The sequence below is a fragment of the Boleophthalmus pectinirostris genome, unplaced genomic scaffold (genome assembly GCF_026225935.1).
Source record: "Boleophthalmus pectinirostris isolate CB_2022bp ecotype Guang Dong unplaced genomic scaffold, ASM2622593v1 HiC_scaffold_2, whole genome shotgun sequence".
In the NCBI taxonomy this organism is placed as follows: Eukaryota; Metazoa; Chordata; class Actinopteri; order Gobiiformes; family Gobiidae; genus Boleophthalmus; species Boleophthalmus pectinirostris.
Genome location: NW_026571152.1, coordinates 4,500,156 through 4,523,287, shown reverse-complemented (window position 1 = coordinate 4,523,287; position 23,132 = coordinate 4,500,156). Strand labels below are relative to the sequence as shown.

The 23,132-nt window shown below is 39.2% G+C and overlaps 1 protein-coding gene across 1 annotated transcript in view; it reads left to right on the top strand.

The window, feature by feature from the left end:
• nuak1b (NUAK family, SNF1-like kinase, 1b) overlaps nucleotides 1-23,132 on the top strand; it is a 59,930-nt gene that overhangs the window by 14,996 nt on the left and 21,802 nt on the right. Inside the window, 1 exon segment of the mRNA XM_020925348.2 lies at nucleotides 8,811-8,931. Within this exon segment, the coding sequence (XP_020781007.2) occupies nucleotides 8,811-8,931 (121 nt within the window).

Here is a 23,132-nt window from a genome sequence, read left to right as displayed (position 1 = left end):
TGTCCTGGTTTTGACAAACGCAAATCTGGTCACACTAACCTGTATTCACCTGAGTCATGTCTTTTAATCCAACAGAAGTTGACCGCATCAGCGACACAAGAGCTGGAGTTTTATCTTCACTTAGTTTATGCAAATTAACGATGCAGTTTTTAAGTTTCTTTCTGTGAGAGTTGCAACAAAACTGAATTAAACACATTATAATGTCAAACGGGCTGATGTGGCTCTAGAGTCGTTATGTTTATATGTCGTAAAGTTGAATTTATTTATGCAGATTAGTAGTGCAGATAGTAATAATAATGATGATCATTTTAATATAAAAACATTAATGATTAATCGATAATCGATTGTTAATTCTTCTGACGATCGATTAAGAAAATTTCATCGAATGCCCATCCCTAGTCGTGGAGGGAGGTGTAGAAAGAGAGGAGTTAGGGGACGAGAAAGAGAAAGTGAAAGAGAAAGGAAGAGAGCGAAGAAAGCAGAGAGATATAGAAGGATGGGAGATAAGGGAGAGAGAAAGAGAGAGAAGAAGAAAGGATAGCAGTGGAAGGAAATGGAAAGACAGGAGACGGTCAAAAGAAAAATATAGATAAAGGAGGGCTGTATGGAGTAAATGTGTGAGTAAAAGAAAGAAACATAGATAGAGAGAGAGAAAGGGAGTGGAGGTCAGATAGGATTGGTCGAGAATAGTGAGAGAGTAAAGGAGAAAGGCGAAAGGAGAGAGGGAGAGGGAGGGAAGGGGGACCCCAGTACCAAAACAAGCCCGGGACGACCTCACTTATATCAATATGAATTCAGGAGGATTACATCACCCCCCAAAAATGGATGGAGTGGAGGGGTTCAGAGGGGGAAGTCTGACATTCCTGCAGTAGATGTGGTGTTAGAGGAATAGTGTTATGATCCTGCCTCTTTTTCATCATCTGCTTCTATGGAAAAGTGACACGTTCTTCAATCATCCTATTACCACAGACACACGCTGACGCCTCACGAACAGTGTTGGGAAGGTGACTTTTCAAATGTATTCCCCTACAGATTACAGATTACACACACCAAAATGTAGTTTGTAACGTAATCCATTAAATTACTTAAAGTGAGGAATGTAATCTGAATACTTTGGATTACTTGATTTGCTGTAGAGAAGCAAAGACAAGGAAATTGTAACATAAGAAGTTTTGTCTGATAAAGAAAATAAAAAGCCCAAACTTTACTGAACCAAATTAAACATATTATTTATAGGAGACAAGGAGACATGTCCACACAGCATGATTTAGTTAAATCCTGGTTTAGTCCTGGTTTAGTCTGGTTTAGATCTGGTTTAGATCTGGTTTAGTCCTGGTTTAGATCTGGTTTAGTCCTGGTTTAGATCTGGTTTAGATCTGGTTTAGTCCTGGTTTAGATCTGGTTTAGATCTGGTTTAGTCCTGGTTTAGATCTGGTTTAGACCTGGTTTAGTCCTGGTTTAGACCAAAATGTGAAAACAGGAAAATACTGCTGTGTAATCCATTTATTTCAACAAAGTAACTGTAATCCAATTACCACTCACTGAAACAGTAACTGTAACTGAATACAGTTACTCATAATTTGTACTCTGATTACATAACTCTGGTACATGTAATCTGTTACTCCCAAACACTGCTCACGAAGCATTTAAAGCTGCACTGTGTAACATTTCTATTCTCTTTGTGCGCTAAAATGGGGTCAAAGTTCTAAAGTGAAAGCTGAAATGAGGACTTAGGTTAGGTGAGGTTAAATCTTGGCTAACTTGACCTAAACCTGGACAAGTCTAAACCAGGATTACTCGAAGTATCTGATGGTGAAACTTGCAGGGCGATTGCCTGATGCACATTTCTGTTGGCCTGACAGTAATAGAGATAGTAGAGGACAGTGGGCCAGCTGGCTCTGCTGTGTGATCCACAGTGCTGTTAAATCAGCCGTGTCAGAGTCAGGGGAACATGAGGAGAGGCTGCAGATACCTGGCTCCAGCTCAGCCCGCTGTGGGAGAGAGGCCTCAAAGTTCAGCCGCTCAAACAAGGACTCTGGGGTCGTGAGGATGGATGGGAAGCCCCTTTTGTAATAAGTTAATTTTGACTTTGACTTGGGCCTGGACTGTTTCTTCTTCGGTAACACTTTGTAATAACTACAGCGTAATTAGCCTTAATAAATCATGACCCAAACCTAATTCCCAATGAACCAATAGTTTATTGAGAAAGATTCAGCCTTTCACTCTGCTCCCTGCACACGCTCAGACTGCACGCTGACATTTCAGTAGATGAAGAGTAACGAGAGGAGCTCAGACCACACAGGGCGGTGCAGTGTGGAGGAGGTGCTGGAGGAGGTGCTGGAGGAGGTGTTGGAGGAAGTTATGGAGGAGGTGCTGGAGGAGGTGCTTTATGAGGTTCTTGAGGAAGTGCTGGAGGAAGTTATGGAGGAGGTGCTGGAGGAGGTGCTGGAGGAGGTGTGGAGGAGGTGTTGAAGGAGGTGCTGGAGGAGGTGTTGAAGGAGGTGCTTTAGGAGTGCTTTAGGGTTCTTGAGGAAGTGCTGGAGGAAGTTATGGAGGAGGTGCTGGAGGAGGTGCTGGAGGTGGAGGAGTGTGGAGGCTGGAGGAGGTGCTGAAAGAGGTGTTGGAGGAAGTTATAGAGGAGGTGCTGGAGGAGGTGCTGGAGGAAGTTATGGAGGAGTGGGAGGAGGTGCTGGAGGAGTTATGGAGGAGGTGCTGGAGGAGGTGCTGAAAGAGGTGTTGGAGGAAGTTATAGAGGAGTGTGGAGGAGGTGCTGGAGGAAGTTATTGAGGAGGTGTTTGAGGAGGTGTTTAAGGAGGTTTGGAGGAGGTGCTGTGTTGGAGGAGGTGCTGGAGGAAGTGTTGTGTTGGAGGGTGCTGGAGGGTTGGTCGGTGGTGCTCTGGATTCATTGTGTTAGGAGTGTGTTTTTGTGGTCCTCACGTGAGTGTCACTCTCAGAGGTGTCTCTCTGAACCACTCCCACTGGAGTCACATCTGGACTGGGGCAGTCTGAGAGAGACAAAAGTAAAAACTTCATTAAGGGATAAAGGTTTGGTTATAATAAGTAGTTCCTAAGCCTGGATCATTCTTAATAAACTCTTTGCTCATTATCATATAGTAAGTCTTTGTTCAGGTTTTACTAAGTCTCATTAAAGTGTTGTTTTTATAAAGTCTTTTTTCCTTGGTTTTACATTGGTAAGCAATTTCTCAATTAAAAAAAGAAGTCTTGAATTTGTCTTTTTCAATCCAAGAGAGTGATGTAGTGCATTAGTGAAAATATGTGCTTTTACAAGTGCTTTTAATGGACTACAATTCACATAATTAGCCTGACCTAGTTGTAGTGCAGAAGTACACCAGGTTTAGTGTGTACTAAACAATAACAAAACTGAGTCTTAACCAACTGGGACTAGACCAGGGCTTAACCAGGACTAAACTAAATCTACATCAACATGCACAACCAGTCTGGACTAAACTGGACCAAAACCAGCACTACTGTCACAACTTCAATATGAAATGCCAAAGTTAACATGACCAAAAATGGTTTAAAACATGAACATAATACTTCATATATAACTTTTTTACTACACCACACTGGATTTTGAATGTGTTTCTAGTTTGAAAACCCAAGGAATCTGAGTTGGCGGAAAACATTAAAAAACAAACCAATTTGACCCATTTTGAGCTGAACAGCGGGACCCCCTCGGCCCCATCGGGTCCATTACCGTGAGCTGTTGAAGTGCAGTGAAGCTGAGGCACGTTCTGTGGATGGGAGGGATCCGGTTTGGTCCTATTTTTATTGATGTACACAGTAATTAGCCTGGCACCCGCTACCGGCCTGTGGTTTGTACTGCTGCAGGGAATAAAGCAGGGCCTCCGCTGAATTACAACTGTGCACAAGCAGGAGGACAAAAGTTTAAAGCAGCGCAGTTTGGACCAAATCAACCCCGTGTTCTGCGTTTGGTCGTTTATTAAGAGCGGTTTGCAGAAGGAGGGATGGTTCGTATCTTTGTGTTATTGATGATATTTGAGGATTTTTCTCACCAGTGTTTCTGTGCCGGTCTGTCTTTTGAACAGACTCATGAGAGATGGTTCAGACGGAAATACACAAGGACATGGCATTAAACTTATCTCCTCTGTCTCTCTGTGTAATCACCTGACTGCAGATCACAGTGGCTGGAGATAAACACGGAACTGTTTGTTTGTTTTGACATAGTTTGACCAGACAAGGGCCACTTAGGTCAAGGAAGTGAAGGAACTGGAGACACAAGATATTTCATTGCATAATTGGAATACACACTAGAAAATAAGAAGCAGGAGCAGTTTTAGTAGCATTAGTAGCTGTAGTAGGTTCCTTTAGTCATCGAAATCCTGGAAAAGTCAGGAATTCTGTAAATTAAATGAAAGTTTTGGAAAAGTCATGTAATTTTTAGAGATGTAACAATAACCGAAATAAGTCTCACAATAATATCGAATTACAAATTTCTTTACTTAAATGCAGGTTTTATAGAGGGGTCTGGTCAAGTGGTAACGAAGGGAAACGGGGCAGATTTTTGACATTCAAATGTCTCTTATTCAGAAACTAGAGGGACTATTGAAATAAGTAAAGTATCAGAATGTAGGAAAGAGTTACACTCCAACAGGGTCAAGTTAAACCTGTGATATTCTTTCAAGTTGTTGACAAAAAATAAAAAAACTCATGTCGGTAACAGAGGGAATGAAATATGCAGCACTTTTTGGGCAATAAATCCAAACAGTGATAACTCTTGGTTCTCACTTCCATATCCTTAACAAACTGGTTTGAATATTTGCTTCATATAGTTTTCTACCATATGGTACAAGATTAGGTTGAAAAACCTCTTACTTTTTGAGTGATGAGATTTTTTATTAAGAAAGGTCATGGTAACGGAGGGAAAAGTAATGGAGCGAAAATTGTGCAAACAAGTAGAAGGTGCAGGATTTTACATCATTTGTCACTTTCATCTTCTGAATACTTTAATATTACTTCAAAATGAAAGGAAACTATTTCTATTAAATATGTCAGTCCTTCCAAGCAAATTTTTATCATTTTAAATACATTTTTTTTGAAAAATCCTGTACCTTCATCAACAGTTCAAAGATGGAATAACACAAGATATGATGAAATACATCCATTTATTGACATGATTTGCAGGTCTTTGAAATTTGGGAAATAATTTTTGTTCCATGTTTCATACATGGTCTGTTTAAAACATATGGAACTTTAGAACCAAAACATGGTACAGAAAAAAGGTCAACAGTTTCATAAACTAGAGTACATATGTATCTGTTCAATACATTTTTATATCAGATGTATTAACTTGACTTTTTGGCCTTGTTGTTTACTTCTGCTTGACCGGGCCTAGAGGCAACATTTTATAAACATCGGAAACTACATATCCCATGATTCATTTCAGTGCAGACAACATGAAGAAACATGTTTTTTTACTTGAATTCTTCCAATTATGATGGAAATACTTCACACTAAAATCTTGTCAAGGTATTTTAAAAGCTACAATTATATCAGCCTCTTCAAAATATTGCAATAAATATTGTACCGTGAATTGCATATCCTGATAATATCGTACTGAGAGATTTGGATATCGTTACATCCCTAGTAATTTTAGTATCTCTTTCACGCAGCTACAGCTTTGTGTTAAGTTCTCATGAAGCTGTTATGATTATTTCCGAGCATCTGCACCTTTTGTTTAAAAGAGACGACAATAAATGCACTGACAGGATTTTGAATGTTCAAAAACTATAATCCCAAACCATAAGGTGAGTGGAAAGAGTTCACATTTCATATTTAACCCTAAAAGTCTGATTAATTCTACACATGTAGGTTGCCGTAAAGTCATGGAAAATTCACTTTAGGTCATGAAAAATTTATGGAAACGTTTTGAAGTTTTGTCAGTGAAAAAGAGTGGGAACCCTGGTAGTAATAGTAGTAGTAGTAGTAGCACTAGTGGTAGTAGCAGAGCCAAAAGTCCCATTTGAGACCTGCTTTAGTCCTGGTTTATATCTTTGTCTTTGTTTAGTGGTTTAAATCCTGGTTTAGTTTAAGATGATGCAGAGTTAGTTGTGATAAAGTCCTCATTTGCCCTTAGACTTGCTTTATTCCTGCTTTAGTCCTGGTTTAGTTCCACTTCGTCTCGTGCCATCTCGTGGTTTCTGCTGAAAGAGGGCGAAAGTTTAAACTAACAACTTTCAGACTGATTCTTCTTTATAAAAAAAAAAAAAAAAAAAACGTGATCAAAGAAAAGCGCTGTCCAATTGTTCTGTTTAGGCTACACACACAGCCGAGCCATGTGCAGGCCGGTGTTCTGTGATTGGTTTATTTGGACTGGAGGAAGCTAACCTCTCATTTCAGACTGGAACAGGATGAGGAGCTGAAGGAACCACGTTAGCTCGACCTTGGTGGTATCGCCATGACAGTGAAATATTCCCAAATAAAATGTAGCGGACTGTGGAGAGTCACGCTGAGAGGCCATTGGCAAACCTCTCCTTCACCTCGGCTCACTTGTCCTTAATAAAAGAGCTTCAGAATGTGCTCTGCTGGCTATTTTAGTCACAGAAAGACTTTTGTGTCTTGAATCCATTTAAATGTCAAGCTCATGGTTTTTGCTGGGTTTGATTTTTGGACTTTTTTTGGGTGTACATTCACTTTTTGTAGATGAATTGTTTGAAAACTTTAGTGGTAGGCTACTGTGGCTCAGGTGGTGGGGTGGCTGTCTTCTAACTGGAAGGTTGGTGGTTCAATCCCAGCTCCAGCCAGTGTGTACTGTGACCTATGTTTATGTTTTTTAACTTGTTCTGTACAGTGTCCTTGGTAGGACTTGCTATCATTAAGAAGTTGCCGATACGATACATACCAAAGGTCACGATACATACCTCGAAACAGAGGCCACGATACATACCTCAATACAAAGGTCACGATACGATACATACCTTGATCCAAAGGTTGTGATACGATATGGTTTTCGATACAGTGCACTTTTGGTCCAATATGATTCGACACAATATAGTTCAAAACGATTCGATATGGTTCAGTAAAAAACAAAGCTTAAGTCATGGCTGTGAGACTAAAAGTCTTTATTAAACCACTAAGTTTACCTGAAAAACGCCCATTTTTACGCAAAACAGGGAAAATTTCAAGCGTATCTCATAAACAAGTAAACTTTCTCCAAACAAGCAACACAAGTGTAACTATTTCACAAAATAATTTTGTAAAATATACAAAAAAATACTCTTGGCGATATATAGATACAGCAGCCTACGATACCAAAACCGTATCATCAAATTAAACAATTCTGTGTATCGATATTTCAGTATTTTTGTGCACCCCTAGGCCTTGGGTGTTTTGAAAAGCACTTATAAATAAAATGTATTATTAGTTCTTGTTGCCATTGTGTCCTTTGGCAAGACACTTCAACCAACCTTGCTCAGATATACAGTTTGTTGTGTGTAAATGAGAGATTGGTTGAAAGGAGCAGCACAGCTATAATTTATTTAATATTGTTTTTGGTATAGTCCATTTAAGCTCTTACCTTCTGAACCTGAATAAATTGATGTGATGTTATAACTTAAAGGTCCTAACCTCCTCTTGAATATTTTATAACATTTGCATCACTTTTTGTATCTGGGCTCTGCTTCTAGACTGTGCTGCTATCCTACCCCGTGTGAACCTCCCTGTGAACCTCCCAGTGATCCTCCATTAAAAGAGGATTGGAGTCATTTTGATGCTTTGGTGATTCCCTGATTAAATATAGGAGCCGTGAGCGGAGGAACAATGGCCCTCTGTGTACACACCTCACTGCAGAGCACAGGCTGCACATAGACATTGTGCGGTTTGTTATCACATACTTCACCCAGACAGACAGACAGGGCCACTCAGGTCACACGAGTAAAGCAACTGCACACTCAAGTTATTTCAATACAACTGGAACAAACACTACTGTTTAAACTTATATTTAAATGGAATGTCGCTGGCGGTAGTAGTAGTAGTAGTAATAGTAACAGTACTAGCATTAATAGTAGTACTACAGGTAGCTGCACTAGTAGTAGAAGTAGTAGTCATAGCAGTGGTGGGAGTAGTAGCAATAGTAGGAGTAGTAGAAGCAGCAGCAGTAGAAGTAGTAGTAGTAGTAGTAGTAGTGGTAGTAGCAATAGTAGAAGAAGAAGTAGTAGTAGTAGTAGCAGTAGTAGTTGCAGCAGTAGCAGTAGTAGTAGTAGTAGCAATAGTAGTTGCAGCAGTCACAGTAGCAGTAGTAGTAGTAGCAATAGTATGAGTAGTAGTAGTAGTAATAGTATGAGTAATAGTAGTAGCAATAGTAGTAGTAGTAGTAGTAGCAGCAGTAGTAGTAGTAGTAGTAGTTGTAGTAGTAGCAGTAGTAGCAGAGCGAACAACACTAATAATTATGGTGTTACAAAAAGTAGTTGTCATTTTTTACCTTGATGGAAAAGTGGTTTGTAAAAGTAGTTGACCTCAGTCGTAGTATATTATACTAGTACTAGTTGTGAAAGCAGTGCTAGAATATCTCTAACCTGTACCCTTTTAAATTCAAATGAACACATTCACTCATTCAAATATAGCTGAGTAATATTTATCAAAGCACAAATGTTCTGCTCACAACATTGTTCACCGAGCTCAAGAATGGATCAATAGTTGGTTCCAATGATTTTCTGTTATTTTTCTGCTCTTGATCTGCTTTGAGCCTTCCCCGTGGTCTACTGGTGGTCCTACCGGTGGAGAAGCTCACGTCTAACTGCAGTATTGTGTGTGTGTGTGTGTGTTTGTAGGTGGCCATCAAGTCCATTCGAAAAGACAAGATCAAAGATGAGCAGGACATGGTTCACATCCGCCGAGAGATCGAGATTATGTCAGCACTGCGTCACCCCCACATCATCTCTATATATGAAGGTGAGCCTACTTCTACTACTACTACTACTACTACTGATGAAACCACAAGGCCAAGTTACAGGTCAGATCTGTGGAGAAGTGTCCCCCACATGTTTGTCAAGCAATTTGGCCCAAAAACAATGTGTGTAAGTGAATAAATGGTAAACTGTGGACTATTCAAGACCAAACAATATCATCTGCATGTTGTATACACAGTAAAAAGTGGAGTGTTAAAATTGACTCTCACAGAATCAATTTTAACATTTTCTCAGAGTTTATATGAGTCCAGTCTGTTCTAGAGTTAATTTAACATTTTTGGAAAAGTTAATTAAGTAACATTGGACCAAAGTTAATGTTTAACCCCGAAATCCAGCGTTATATTCACTTTTTGAGAGTAAACAGATAACAATTTGTAGAGTTATCCTGATTTAGCTAAACAACACACAGAGGCGTTTTATTATATTTTTACTTTATTTCAGTTCATTTAAGATGAAATTATGTACAAAACTTTTTCAAACTGGTCTTCTCTCACAAGAGTTTGAAGTGGTGAATGGGAAGAGCCAAAAAAAGAGAAGTAAAATTAACACTAAAAGAAGCTGAATTAACACTAAGGGAAGTTGAATTAACACTAAGAGAAGTTGAATTAACACTAAGAGAAGTTGAATTAACACTAAGAAGAAGTTGAATTAACACTAAGAAGTTGAAGTTGAATTAACACTAAGAAGAAGTTGAATAACACTAAGTTGAGAGGAAGTTGAATTAACACTATTGAATTAACCTCAATCACATCAACTCTGGCAAATAACCCCAACTCAAATCCCCCATTTAACTTTCAAATAGTTAAAATAACACTTTTGGTGTTAAAAACAACTCTGAAATATTTTACCCTAAAATTTTAACCCTCCAGTTTTTGCTGTGTATACATTAAACTACTCAGAGCCATTCACTTACATCAGAATCTCTGTATATATGAATCACACACCTTATTTAAGCGTCAACACAGCAGCCTTTGCTTTGACACACACTCATCATCATAAGACTTCCACTACGGGGCTCATGTTATTTCTCTTTTCAGCACCGTCTGGGGCCCTGAGTGTCTTTGACTCATTGAGCCTGGCTCCCAGCTCTGTGCATGTGCTTAATGTTAATGTGAGTGTGCTTTTATGGGACACTTTTCATCATGATGTGAGCACTGAAATCTGTATAAAATCAATGTGGGAGGACCTTTGGCTTTGAAAAATGAGGTCCCCCCCGAGAGGTCCGTCCTTCACTGTTTGATCAGTGACATTGAACAGTGACATGAAGTTGAAATCTAGGTCGGTTTAGGTCACAGTTGAAGATGTAAGTCTCTAGTACATCACTTGACCTGTAATGTTCCACAATATGGTCTTTATTTAAATCTTAGTGAAAAACATACACATTCTTACTGTGAGTGAGCTCGCCTATCCACAGATCTGAACTAGAACTTGCCCTGGTGACTAGGGATGGGCTTGATTAATCGATTAATCGATAATTGATCATTAAGAATTTCATCGATTACGTTAATTTTAATTGACAAACTGAATGTATGTTGCTGTGTGTAGTGTGACCAAACAGGTGTGTACATGTGTCTCTGCATCAGAAGGAGCGAGACACAAACAGTGGGTCAGTCTGCAACGTACCGAAGCACAAATGTGTATTTAACGATGATTTGTACAAGAAATTCCAGACTTTCCGTTGCGTTTGGGACAAGTGTGAGTCCATGTGCACAGTGTATAAAGCAGCACATATGTTTCTGTGTCCAGTGGGAAGAAGTTTTACCAGGTGAGAGTCGCGCAATGTGGATGACGAGTCCCCACCTCCCTCCCCCCGTACGCTGTCCTGGTTTTGACAAACACAAATATGGTCACACTAACCTGTATTCCACTGAATCATGTCTTTTAATCTGACAGAAATTGACCGCATCAGCGACACAAGAGCTTTTATCTTCGCTTAGTTTATGCAAATTAGCGATGCGGTTTTATGTTTCTTTTCTGTGAGAGTTGAACAAAACTGAATTAAACACATTATAATGTCAAACGGGCTGATGTGGCTCTAGAGTCGTTATGGTTTATATGTCATAAAGTTGAATTTATTTATGCAGATTAGTAGTGCAGATAGTAATAATAATGATGATAATTTTAATATAAAAATGTTAATGATTAATCGATAATCGATCGTTAACTCTTCCGACGATCGATTAAGAAAATTTCATTGAATGCCCATCCCTACTGGTGACGTCATCTATTTGTCCACAAAGAAATTGATGAGTTTAATGCCATACAGGGAAGCATTCATTCTTGTCATGGTATATTATTTACGTTGTTGTTTTATAATCTAAACTCTAGGTGGCGTTATCCTAGTTCGACCTGGTTTATGTTTAGTCACCCTTTAGTCCTCGTTTACTGCAGTGTTAGTCCAGATTCAGACCTGGTTTAGTCTGGATTTAACCAGTCTAGTCCTGGTGGATTTAGAAAGCCAAATATTTCATGACCGTGTAAAATTGCAATCCTCTGTGTATAATATCCCCATAAGCCTTTTCAATGTAACTGTGTGTGTGTGTGTGTGTGTGTGTGTGCGCGCGCGTGTGTGTGTGTGTGCGGGGGAGGTGCAGGGGGTGTTTCGGGGGATTCCACATGTGAGAAGGCCTCTGTCTCGTCTCTCCTCGCTCTGATCTTGATCTGAATGCCAGACATGTGCAAAACTTCCAAAGAAGTGCAGCTGCATACCACATTATACTAGACCTATGCGACTGTGTGTGTGTTTATACATGCTGTGGCTACCTGCACGTGTGGACAATGGATTCTTCCTTTAGATACTGAAAAAAAAAATGCTTGCAAAATGGTGAACAAGTAAGTAATATGTATTGCCATGTGTTTTTGGTTGGGTATTGGTTTAGATTTAGTAAATGATAAAGAAAATGACAGCTCAGTTGGTCGAGTTTGTCCACTGATCCAGAGGTTGGTGGTTCATAAATGTCACTGTTTGGTGGTGCAATTCCAGTTTCAGCTTCCACCAATGAATGTGTTATTGACACTTAACCCACCTCATCCTCAGTCTGTGTACACTGGTGTATGGATGTGTGTGTGAATAGGTGAGTGGTTCCTTGATGTGAAGTGCTTTGAGCCTTTAAAAACATGAAGTTTATTTCCTGAACATAAACTTTTATTCTTGACATGTAAGACAAAAAAAGCCAGATTTCTTCCTACTGATGATAAGAAATTCATAAGTCTCAGTTCAAATTTGATGCATTGCACAGCTCTAGAATAGTCAGGCTGGCGCCACCTAGTGCCTCTGCTCAATTTTATTTTTCTCCAGCGACTAGGTCAGGAATCAGAATACAAAAGACAGTTTACAAGAATCCTGGAAGTGCGAGTTCAGGCACCAGCCAATCAGCGAAGAGACAGACATTCTGTGTTGGCAACGATTCCCGAGATCGAGATTTAAAGCCGGAACAAAGAGAATATTTGGTGAATTTAATCAAGGGGAAAGACGTTATTGTCCTTCTTTCTACAGGATTTGGGAAAAGCTTAATATACCAGTTAGCCCCGTTAGTGGAGCATTACATACAAATAGCAGCAATTGGTTAAATAAAAAAAAGTACTCGCCTACCATCGAGCGAATGAATCCTAATGCTGTGAGGTCAGACAGTTTCTACGAAGTGAAACCGGCTGATGAATCAGGCTGGCTCTAGACTACAATGTTAACAAAAAAGTAGGAATAAACTGTGTCTAAACCAAGACTGAACCAGGACTGAAACAAACCTGAACCAGAACCAAAACAGACATGAACCAGGACTGAACCAGGACTGAACCAGACCTGAACCAGGACCGAACCAGGACTATACCAGGACTAACCTTCAGTGTAAACCAGATTAAAAAGTAGGGCCAAACCAGGACTAAACTAGATCTAAACCAGTTTTAAAACAGGGCCCAACCCAACCCACCAAAAAACCAGAAGCACGAAAAGCCCAGATTTATGACTCGATGTGCACTGTGTCAACAAACATGAAATCTGCACCAGGAAATCACTAAATACAAAATATTGTCCTTCTCATGCAATTAACCTTGACGAACAATTTTAGATTATGTCGTTATGTTTTTGGCTGTAAATCTATATAAGGATAAATGACACACTACAGGCTGAACAATGCCTATTGAATTTCCCCGGTATAGAGCTTTACATTCATCATTTTATATCGCCTCGAACTATAGCCAGTGTTGGGGAGTAACAGATTACATGTACCGGTGTTAAGTAATCAGAGTACAAATTATGAGTAACTGTATTCGGTTACAGTTACTGTTTCAGTGAGTGGTAATTGGATTACAGTTACTTTGTTGAAATAAGTGGATTACACAGCGGTACTTTCCGGGTTTTCACGTTATTTTTATTTTTATTTATTTATTTATTTTTTTCGAAAATTCCACTCATTGCTGGAAACTAAACCAGGACTAAAACCAGGACTAAAACCAGGCCTAAATTAGAGCTAAACCAGGACTAAACCAGGCCTAAATTAGAGCTAAACCAGGTTTAAACCAGTACTAAACCAGGATTAAAACCAGGTCTAAACCAGGACTAAACCAGGATTAAAACCAGGTCTAAACCAGGTCTAAACCAGGACTAAAACCAGGACTAAAACCAGGTCTAAACTAGATCTAAACCAGGACTAAAACCAGATCTAAACTAGATCTAAACCAGGACTAAAACCAGATCTAAACTAGATCTAAACCAGGACTAAAACCAGGTCTAAACTAGATCTAAACCAGGTTTAAACCAGGACTAAACCAGGATTAAAACCAGGTCTAAACCAGGACTAAACCAGGATTAAAACCAGGACAAAGCCAGGACTAAAACAGGACTAAAACTGATTTTAAGAGGACTAAATCATGGTGCGTGGACGTGTCTCCTCCTCTTCTATCAATAATGTTTTTAATACAGTTAAGTATCCTAGTCTTTGTTTCTCTACAGCAAATCAAGTAATCCAAAGTATTCAGATTACATTACTCACTTTAAGTAATTTAATGGATTACGTTACAAACTACATTTTGGGGTATGTAATCTGTAATCTGTAGGGGAATACATTTTAAAAGTCACCTTCCCAACACTGCCTATAGAAAACAATTAGTTCACAAACCTTCGTAATGAGAGTGAAACTTTATGTTCTTGAGTCAACACAGTCATTTTTAGAGCTTTTCTGAGGTGCTTATGAGGAGACTTATATACTATTGGCTTTTACAGACTCATTGAGTGTCTGCAGTTCAAAGTCCCGGTGCTGTTATCAGTCGTGTTGTGCAGATTCTTGTTGTTATCAGTATTGCTGTGTGGACACGGGACAAACGCCTCTATTTGTGACTGGAGCCGAGCCAGGAGAAAGCAGGAGGGCTCCAGCTTCAGTTCACTTTCTGTTCTGTTTCCTGTGCTAATGATTACAGGAACACACTGCTGTAGAAATGAGCAGTGGTGAATGAAGAGATCTGATAAAAAATACTTCAAATAACACGATTTCAGAAATAATAATTTGTGCTGTATCTGATTTTTATTGTCTTAAAAACATGAGAAACAGAATCTGAAACTTTTTTCAACGGTGTAAAGTTATTCCTCAATTTCCTAACGTATTCCTAACGTCATATTTATTTATCATGATCAGTTTGGAAGTGAAATGTTGAGGTTTTATCATTAGGATCAGACAGCTTTTTGTTAAAATTAGACCTACTTTTTTAATAGATCTGTGCAGTAGAGCTGGGTATCATTGAGAAGTTGCCGATACGATACATACCTCGATACATAAGCTACGATACGATACATATCTTAATACAGTGCACTATCAGTTCGATACGATATATTTCAAATTGATTTGATATGGTTCAATAAAAAATAAAGGCTAAAGTCTGGCTGTGATACTAAAAGTCTTTTTTAAACCATGCCTTGTGCAAAATGAATATGAAACACAAATATTTTAATCATCAAAACAGTGAAAATGTCAAATGTATCGCATAAACGAGTTTCTTTCCACTAAACAAACAACAAAACTGTAGCTGTAACAAAATCATTTTGTAAAATATACCAAAAAATACTCCTGGTGATATATATCGATAGAGCAGCCCTCGATATTGATACTGTATCATGATATATCGATATGCCAATATTTTTGCACACCCCTACTGTGCAGGGGGAAAACTATTTACTTTATTGGATGAAGAATATATATGGTAAAGCCTTTTGAAAACTAACAATAACTATTAAACGGCTGCTCTAAGCGTAGTTAAAGTTTATTTTACTTTGCTCTGTATAGAAGTGTGTAGCGCCTCTTCTCGTTTCTCTTTTCTCTTTGGCATTTTCGCCTTGAGCCAGAGTTTACTGTTGTGGTCAGGCCTACACCCAGCTGTGCTTCAGAGATACCAGAGGAAGGGCTCTGGATCCATGGATCTGACTACTCCCTTCTCTCCCTTCTCTCCCTTCTCCCTTTACTAAATGCTAAATGCTAAAAGTGCTAAGTGCCCTATACGAGGCAAAGCTGAACCAGATGTGAGCGGATGGATTTTCACCACTCCCATACTCTGGACATCCATCACAGTGTGAGAGTGTGCTGTGCACTTTAACACTGTGTAAGCATGTGACATGTGATCAAGTGTAGCTCCAGTTTTAGTCAAGTATCATGAGAATGATGATGATGGTGATGATGATGGGAAATTAAAACTGTTGCCATAGCGATTCACAATTTAAAACAACAGATTATATCTGAATGGGTCCTAATGAACAGGAAGATGAAACCCATAAAGTAGTAGTAGTATTAGTAGTTGTAATGGTGGTAGTGGTAGTTGTAGTAGTAGTAGTAGTAGTAGTAGTAGTAGTAGTAGTAGTAGTAGTAGTAGTAGTAGTAGGTAGTAGTAGTAGTAGTAGTAGTCTAGTAGTAGTAGTAGTAGTAGTAGTAGTAGTAGTAGTAGTAGTAGTAGTAGTAGTAGTAGTAGTAGTAGTAGTAGTAGTGGTAGTAGTAGTAGTAGTAGTAGTAGTAGTAGTAGTAGTAGTAGTAGTAGTAGTGGTAGTAGTAGTAGTAGTAGTAGTAGTAGTAGTGTAGTAGTAGTGGTAGTAGTAGTAGTAGTAGTAGTAGTAGTAGTAGTAGTAGTAGTAGTAGTAGTAGTAGTAGTAGTAGTAGTAGTAGTAGTAGTAGTAGTAGTAGTAGTAGTAGTAGTAGTAGTAGTAGTAGTAGTAGTAGTAGTAGTAGTAGTAGTAGTAGTAGTAGTAGTAGTAGTAGTAGTAGTAGTAGTAGTAGTAGTAGTAGTAGTAGTGGTAGTGGTAGTGTAGTGTAGTTAGTAGTAGTAGTAGTAGTGTAGTTAGTAGTAGTAGTAGTAGTAGTAGTAGTAGTGGTAGTAGTAGTAGTAGTAGTAGTGTAGTAGTAGTAGTAGTAGTAGTAGTAGTAGTAGTAGTAGTAGTAGTAGTAGTAGTAAGTAGTAGTAGTAGTAGTAGTAGTAGTAGTAGTAGTAGTAGTAGTAGTAGTCTAGTAGTAGTAGTTAGTAGTAGTAGTTCTAGTAGTAGTAGTAGTAGTAGTAGCTAGTAGTAGTAGTAGTAGTAGTAGTAGTAGTAGTAGTAGTAGTAGTAGTAGTAGTAGTAGTAGTAGTAGTAGTAGTAGTAGTAGTAGTAGTAGTAGTAGTAGTAGTAGTAGTAGTAGTAGTAGTAGCAGCACCATTAGGCAGTTCCCGTTGTTTCTTTTACTTGTTTGAAGTGTGATGGAGCGCTGCTGGCAGAGGAGAAAGGGCACTGAGTTTGAGAAATAAAAAGTCAATTTGGTGAAATGGTCCTGCTGCGTGCAAATCCACACTGTTCTCTTCTAATTGTTCTTTTGCATTCTCTCCAGATGACATGCACACTGGCTCTTAGGGGCCGGGGTGTGATGGTAATAAACTACAGAGTGCAAAATGCTAAAAAAGGAAAAGCCTTTGGTCTTTATGCAAATGTGATGGACTCCTGGTGTGGATGGTTTATGGTTAGTGCTGGATATTCTTGGAAACTTTCAGCACCACCATCACTCTTAATACGCATTGATCAGAATAAAATCATTATGTTTATAATGTTTATTACACACTCAAACTAAATCTCTATTCTGTTTGATTGTTGTCATCAGACTAGAATTTCAAACTAAGTAACAGACTCTTTCTTTAGACACAGGAATGTGATTTTCAGCATTAAATGGTAGAACTTTCTTTTCTATTCCCATGTGTCTTGTATGTGTGTAATCGTCAGTGGTGCAGTAGGTACATAGTCCATGTGTGTATACTCGTCTACAGTGTTGGGAAGGTTACTTTTCAAATGTATTCCCCTACAGATTACAGATTACACACCCCAAAATGTAGTTTGTAACAAATCCATTAAATTACTTTAAGTGAGTAACATAATCTGAATACTTTGGATTACTTGATTTGCCGCAGAGAAAAAAAGACAAGGAAATCTTCACATAAAATATTTTGTCTGCTAAAAGAAAATAAAAAGCCCAGATTTACTGAACCAAATTAAAAATATTATTGATAGAAGAGGATGCAGCATGATTTAGTCCTGTTAAATCCTGTTTGAGACATAGTTTAGACCTGGTTTTAGTCCTGGTTTAGTCCTGGTTTAGACTTGGTTTTAGACCTGGTTTTAGATCTGGTTTTAGACCTGGTTTTAGACCTGTTTGGACCTGGGTTTAGACCTGGTTTAGACCTGATTTAGACCTGATTTAATGTCTGGCAATGAGTGGAATTACAGAAAAAAATAAATAAATAAATAAAATAAAATAAATAAATAAATAGATAGAGAAGAGAGAAGAGATATAGCCCAAAATGTGAAAACTGGAAAATACCCATGTGTAATCCATTTATTTCAACAAAGTAACTGTAATCTAATTACCACTCACTTAAACAGTAACTGTAACTGAATACAGTTACTCATAATTTGTACTCTGATTATGTAACTCTGGTACATGTAATCTGTTACTCCCCAACACTGCTCGTGTATGTGTCTTCTACTTGTTCTGATGCAGCTCAACATCACTCTAAAGACATTCAGGAAACACTCATTTCTGTTCTGGCAATGGGGCTTTATTAACTCATTTATTCTCAGTTTTTTCCCAGACACAAAAATATCCAAATCATGTGTCATTAGTATCCCTTTGAAACAATCAATCATAAGTTTTAGAAAATTTCAGGGAAAGGTGTGTGAAAAGTGTCTTTTATGATTGGTTACAGTTGTGACTGGTGGGATTCTGTGTTGTATCAGACTCAGTATAGTTCTATTTGATCTGTGCAGTGTGTTTATGTGTGTGTGCTTGTGTGTGTCCTTGTGTGTGTGTGTGTGTGTGTGTCTGTGTGTAAAGTTCAGTAGCAGAAAATAATAGTAGAAGTTCAGTAGTAGAAAATAAGTTTGAACAGAAGTGAGTCTGTGTGTATTACATGCAGATACAGTACAATGGTTTATCCCACCGGTCACTGTTGTTGCCAGTGTTGTTTGTGAGTTCTGTGAACACATTAAACAAAGTTAAGTCATTGCAAATGCACATATCAATACTAGACACTTTAAACATGATGTGTACCAAATATCTATGTCCTATCTCTATACTTTACTCTCCTTTTCTTTGGGAGCTTTCTTGCTGCCATCCTCTTCTCTTGGCGCAAACAGAAAGTAAACAGCTCTGGTCATGTGACAATTTACAGTAAACATGTGACACTGCACAGATTTATGATAAGAGATAAGATAATCCTTTATTGTCTCCCATGGGAGAAATTTGTCTTGGGACAGGGGGTAACATGCTTTATCAAAAAACAAGACAACACAAAGCACTACATAAACAAACACCACAGAACAAAGTAAATATGAGACCAAGTCTGACCACGAGTGATGCACCAACAGGACCTTTAAACTATTCTTAACAGGCAAACCCTCTGCATTCTTCTGTTCTATTAATTATTGCACATTCCCTAAGTCTATCTGCAGTTTTAATTATTGCACATTCCCTGAACCTATCTGCAGTTTTGATTGCACCTTCCCTAAGCCTTTTATAATTATTTTTGAACTGCACTATCTGAGTTTAGCAGATTAACAGCTAGTGGCATTGAGACCCTCTATTATTTCAATATCTGCTGGAAATGCATCGATAGATCATTCAGGAACATTTTTATAGCCTTAGAAATGATTTTTTTTTACTATCACTGTTGTGACCATGGGATTAAATGGGTTAATATCAAAACCTGCAAAAAATAAGTATCTAGTTTCAGTTCTAGTTTTAGTATCAATTAGAATCAACGGTTGTCTTCTGGTTTGACCTACTTCCCTCACCGTTGCCCCGCACATTTAATCCTGCTCTTGTCACAGAGAAGAACCAGCACAATAGGTGCTAATGAGTGCACGTTCAGGCCATGTCCTGTGAACACACACACACAACACACACACACACACACACACACACTCACACTGTGTCAGTTGATTTGGTCTGTTTAAACCCAACAAGCTCAAACACACACATTACATAAGACAGGTAATAATTGAAGCCCGGAGCTCAGAGGACTGTGGGGAACACGAGAAGTGGCCCTATAGCAAAACACAACAGTATATGTGTGGGTATGGAGATGTAGTCATTAATATAAACGTCAATCTTAAAGGTGCATTACGTAACTTTTCTGGTGGAAGTTCTTTCACCTTCTTGTCTCCATGGAGATGTTATTGTCCCATTTATATTGCTCAAACATACCATGAAAATGCATTGTAACTGTGAGCGCGGTCACATCCTCAGACATCTGACTTAACGTAGCCTTGTGTCATCACGTGTTTATCTCCATGGAGCTAGATGAGGTTAATGCCCTACTGTGAAACATTCCAGGGAAAGCAGTAGTTGATGGCGATGAGGTAGAGCCACCAGTTGAATACATTTAGACTTGATTTAGATTTGAGCACATATTGACAGGTCACTTGCAGCAGAATAAATGTCTGCGTTCCCTTTTCAAGTTTGTAAAGATTAAGCCAAAAAAAATCGTGTTTTGTTATTTTAGGTGCAACTAGAAAGGCCTGTGTGTTTTGCTTGTCCTGCCTGTGATTTCCCAGCAGTCACAATAATGGAGAATGAGCTTCACTCAGCGACTGTGTGTTTTCGTAAAAAGGATTAAATCTTTAAAAGGCCGCGGGGGGTGGGCTCAGGAAAGAGGAGGGACGGGACACAGGAGGAAGGTGCCCAGTGAAGGGTGCAGACAGCGGAGGAGCTGACCCCCAGTGACCCGGTGCTGTGGGAACACGGGTACAACACATGACATAACTTCGATGATGTCATTTCACTCTGAGGACTTGGATAACCTGTTTGGATTTGGCCAAGTCTGGTGTATTATGGTGATAAAGAAGCACTATGTAACTTTTCAGGTGGAGGGTGTGGGACCTGCTCATCCCCATGGAGACGTTATTGTTTTGCCTGATGTAAACACAATAACTCTACCTGTATTTATCTTACATTTATTCTATTACACGTGTTATTGTTGGTGTAAAAAATACTTGTACTGTTACTGTGAGTGGGTGTGCCTCTCCATAGATCTGACCTGTTACTTGGCCTGGTGGCATCAGCTTCTTGGGTCTATGATTTTAATGCCATACTGTGGAATATGCCAGAAAAAAAACAATATCACAGAGCTCTTGGACGATGGATCAAATTCCATAGCTAGAGATGCACCGATCCAGCCTTTTCACTTCAGATTAGAGCTGAGCGATATGGATCACAAAATATATCTCGATATATTCTTCTATATGTCGATATACGATATATATCTCGATATATGTTCAAGAAAAAAATAACCCCCTAAAACTGAAAACTGCAAAAACAAATCTGCCAAATTCCACAAGTTCTTTTTTTTTTTTTTTAAATTGAAGTGTAAGAGTTCGGCAGTTCATATAGGAACATTTAAGAGGATAAAAATAAATAAAACAACTCAACACAAGCTCATCTTTGCATTATCTCTGTTATCCAGACCAGAACCAGAACCATGAGCTCATTTAGCAGAAGAAGTTCAGGATGTTCCTTATTTTAACAGATCCATGTTCCTCACCAGCATAAGAAGCTCTGAGGTTTAATCCCACAATCCACTGCAGATCAAACCCAACGTTTCCAAACACAATTGTACAAGTTACACTGCAACAGATTATTCATTAAAATCTTCTGCATAAATAAACTTTACAATATATAAAGCATAATGACTCTAGAGCCACATCAGCCTGTTTGACATTATAATGTGTTTAATGCAGTTTTGCGCACGTGTGTTTACATTTTACAGAAACGAAACTTAAGCGCATGGCTCATTTGCATAAACAGCACTTCTCATGCAGCTCAGCTCGTTTAGTTTGTTTCAGGCTAAAGGACGTGACTCGGTGGAATATGAGGATGTGCTGCTGGTGGTTTTGTCTGTAAATGGTGGAAAAGGTTCGTGGTGCTTGAAGCGTTTCACTGGCACCAACTTTCGGTGTTCACGACGGTAGTGAGGAGTGAAGGAGACACGAGCGAACAATATATATATTTAAAATATCGATATATCGCCCACCCCTACTTCAGATATTTATCATTTTTATTTATATGCCCAACCAGGATATCGACTGAATTGATATCTGATACCAGGAATGAATCTGTGCATCTCCAATCTATATTATTATCATCATTTCTTTCTGCAGCCTTCCTGATCTTCTTCCGTACAGAGTAGAGGATCTCCTGTGCATTCATGGCAGACTGGTGCACAGAGGATTTCCCATAAGTGCAGTGTTTCTTTACAGCAGGCTCAGGCTCTGAGTGCTTTGCTAAACACATTTCTCTACAAGGTGTTAAAGCCATTACCTGACCGCACAAGGGCGACACGGGTCATCCTCTCTCTCCTCTCTCCTCTAGCTCTTCTCTTTCCTCTCTCACTCTCCTCTCGCTGCTTTCTCTCTCCTCTATCTCTCTGCTTTCTCTACTCTCTGTCTCCTCTCCTCTCTGTATACTCTGTCTTCTCTACTCTCTCATCTCTCCTCTTTCTATTCTCTCTGCTCTCTCTCCCTCCTCTCTCCTCTCTCTCCTCTCTCTTCTCTCTTTCTCCTCTCCTCTCTCTCTCTCTCTGTCCTCTCTTTCCTGTCTTTCTCCTGTCTCTCTCTCTATTCTCCTCTCTCCTCTGTCTCTCTCTCTCCTCTCTCTCTTCTGTCTCTCTCCTCTCTCTCTACTCTCTCTCTACTCTCTTTCTCTCCCTCTTTCTCTCTCTCTTTCTCTCTCTCCCCAGTCTCCTCTCTGTCCTCTCTTTCTCCTCTCTTTACTGTATTTCTCCTGTCTCTCTCTGTTCTCCTCTCTTCTCTCTCTCTCTTCTCTCTCTACTCTCTCTCTCCTCTAATCTCTCTCTACTCTCTCTCTCTCTCTCTCTCTCTCTCTCTCGTCTCTCTCTCTCTCTCTGTCTCTCTCTCTCTCTCTCTCTCTCTCTCTCTCTCTCTCTCTCTCTCTCTCTCTACTCTCTCTCTCTCTCTCGTCTCTCTCTCACTCGTCTCTCTCTGTCTCTCTCTCTCTCGTCTGGTCTCTCTCGAGGTTAGATCTTGTCAGATTTCTCAGCCCCTCGTCTCAGTGTTGTGGAGAGAGCAGACACATGAGGTGGGGCGAGGGTGATGTAAGCTTTTTAAGATGTGCAGTAATGTACACCTCTGTGGAATTTGTTGGAGATCTTTAAAGGGGACTTGGGGGGGGGGGGGGGGGGGTATGGCTCGAGGAGACCTTTACATAATCACAGACATGTGTGATATGAACATCGAGAACAACAAGAAATATGTCCGCCCATTCCCATACACCGTGGATGTCACACAAAACACTGTGACTTTTCCATTTATTATTATTTATTTATACACTGGGGAGTGACAAACACAATTTCGATTCTTCATATGTTTTGTATAAAGAATTGACAATAAACTTTTTTTTTAATGTTTGAACTTTGATGTGTGACTAGCATAGTGGAATATAATGTACTCTAAAGCCCAAGTACAACCTGGGAACTCCACGGATACATCCTAATATCAGCGCTAAAAATAGGAAGGGCGGTTAGTATAAAGACGACTGCACCAGGACTAGACCAGGACTGGATCAGGACTGGATCAGGACTGGATCAGGTCTAAACCAGGTCTAAACCAGGACTGAACCAGGACTGAACCAGGTCTAAAGCATTACTGGTACAGGACTAGACCAGGTCTAAACCAAG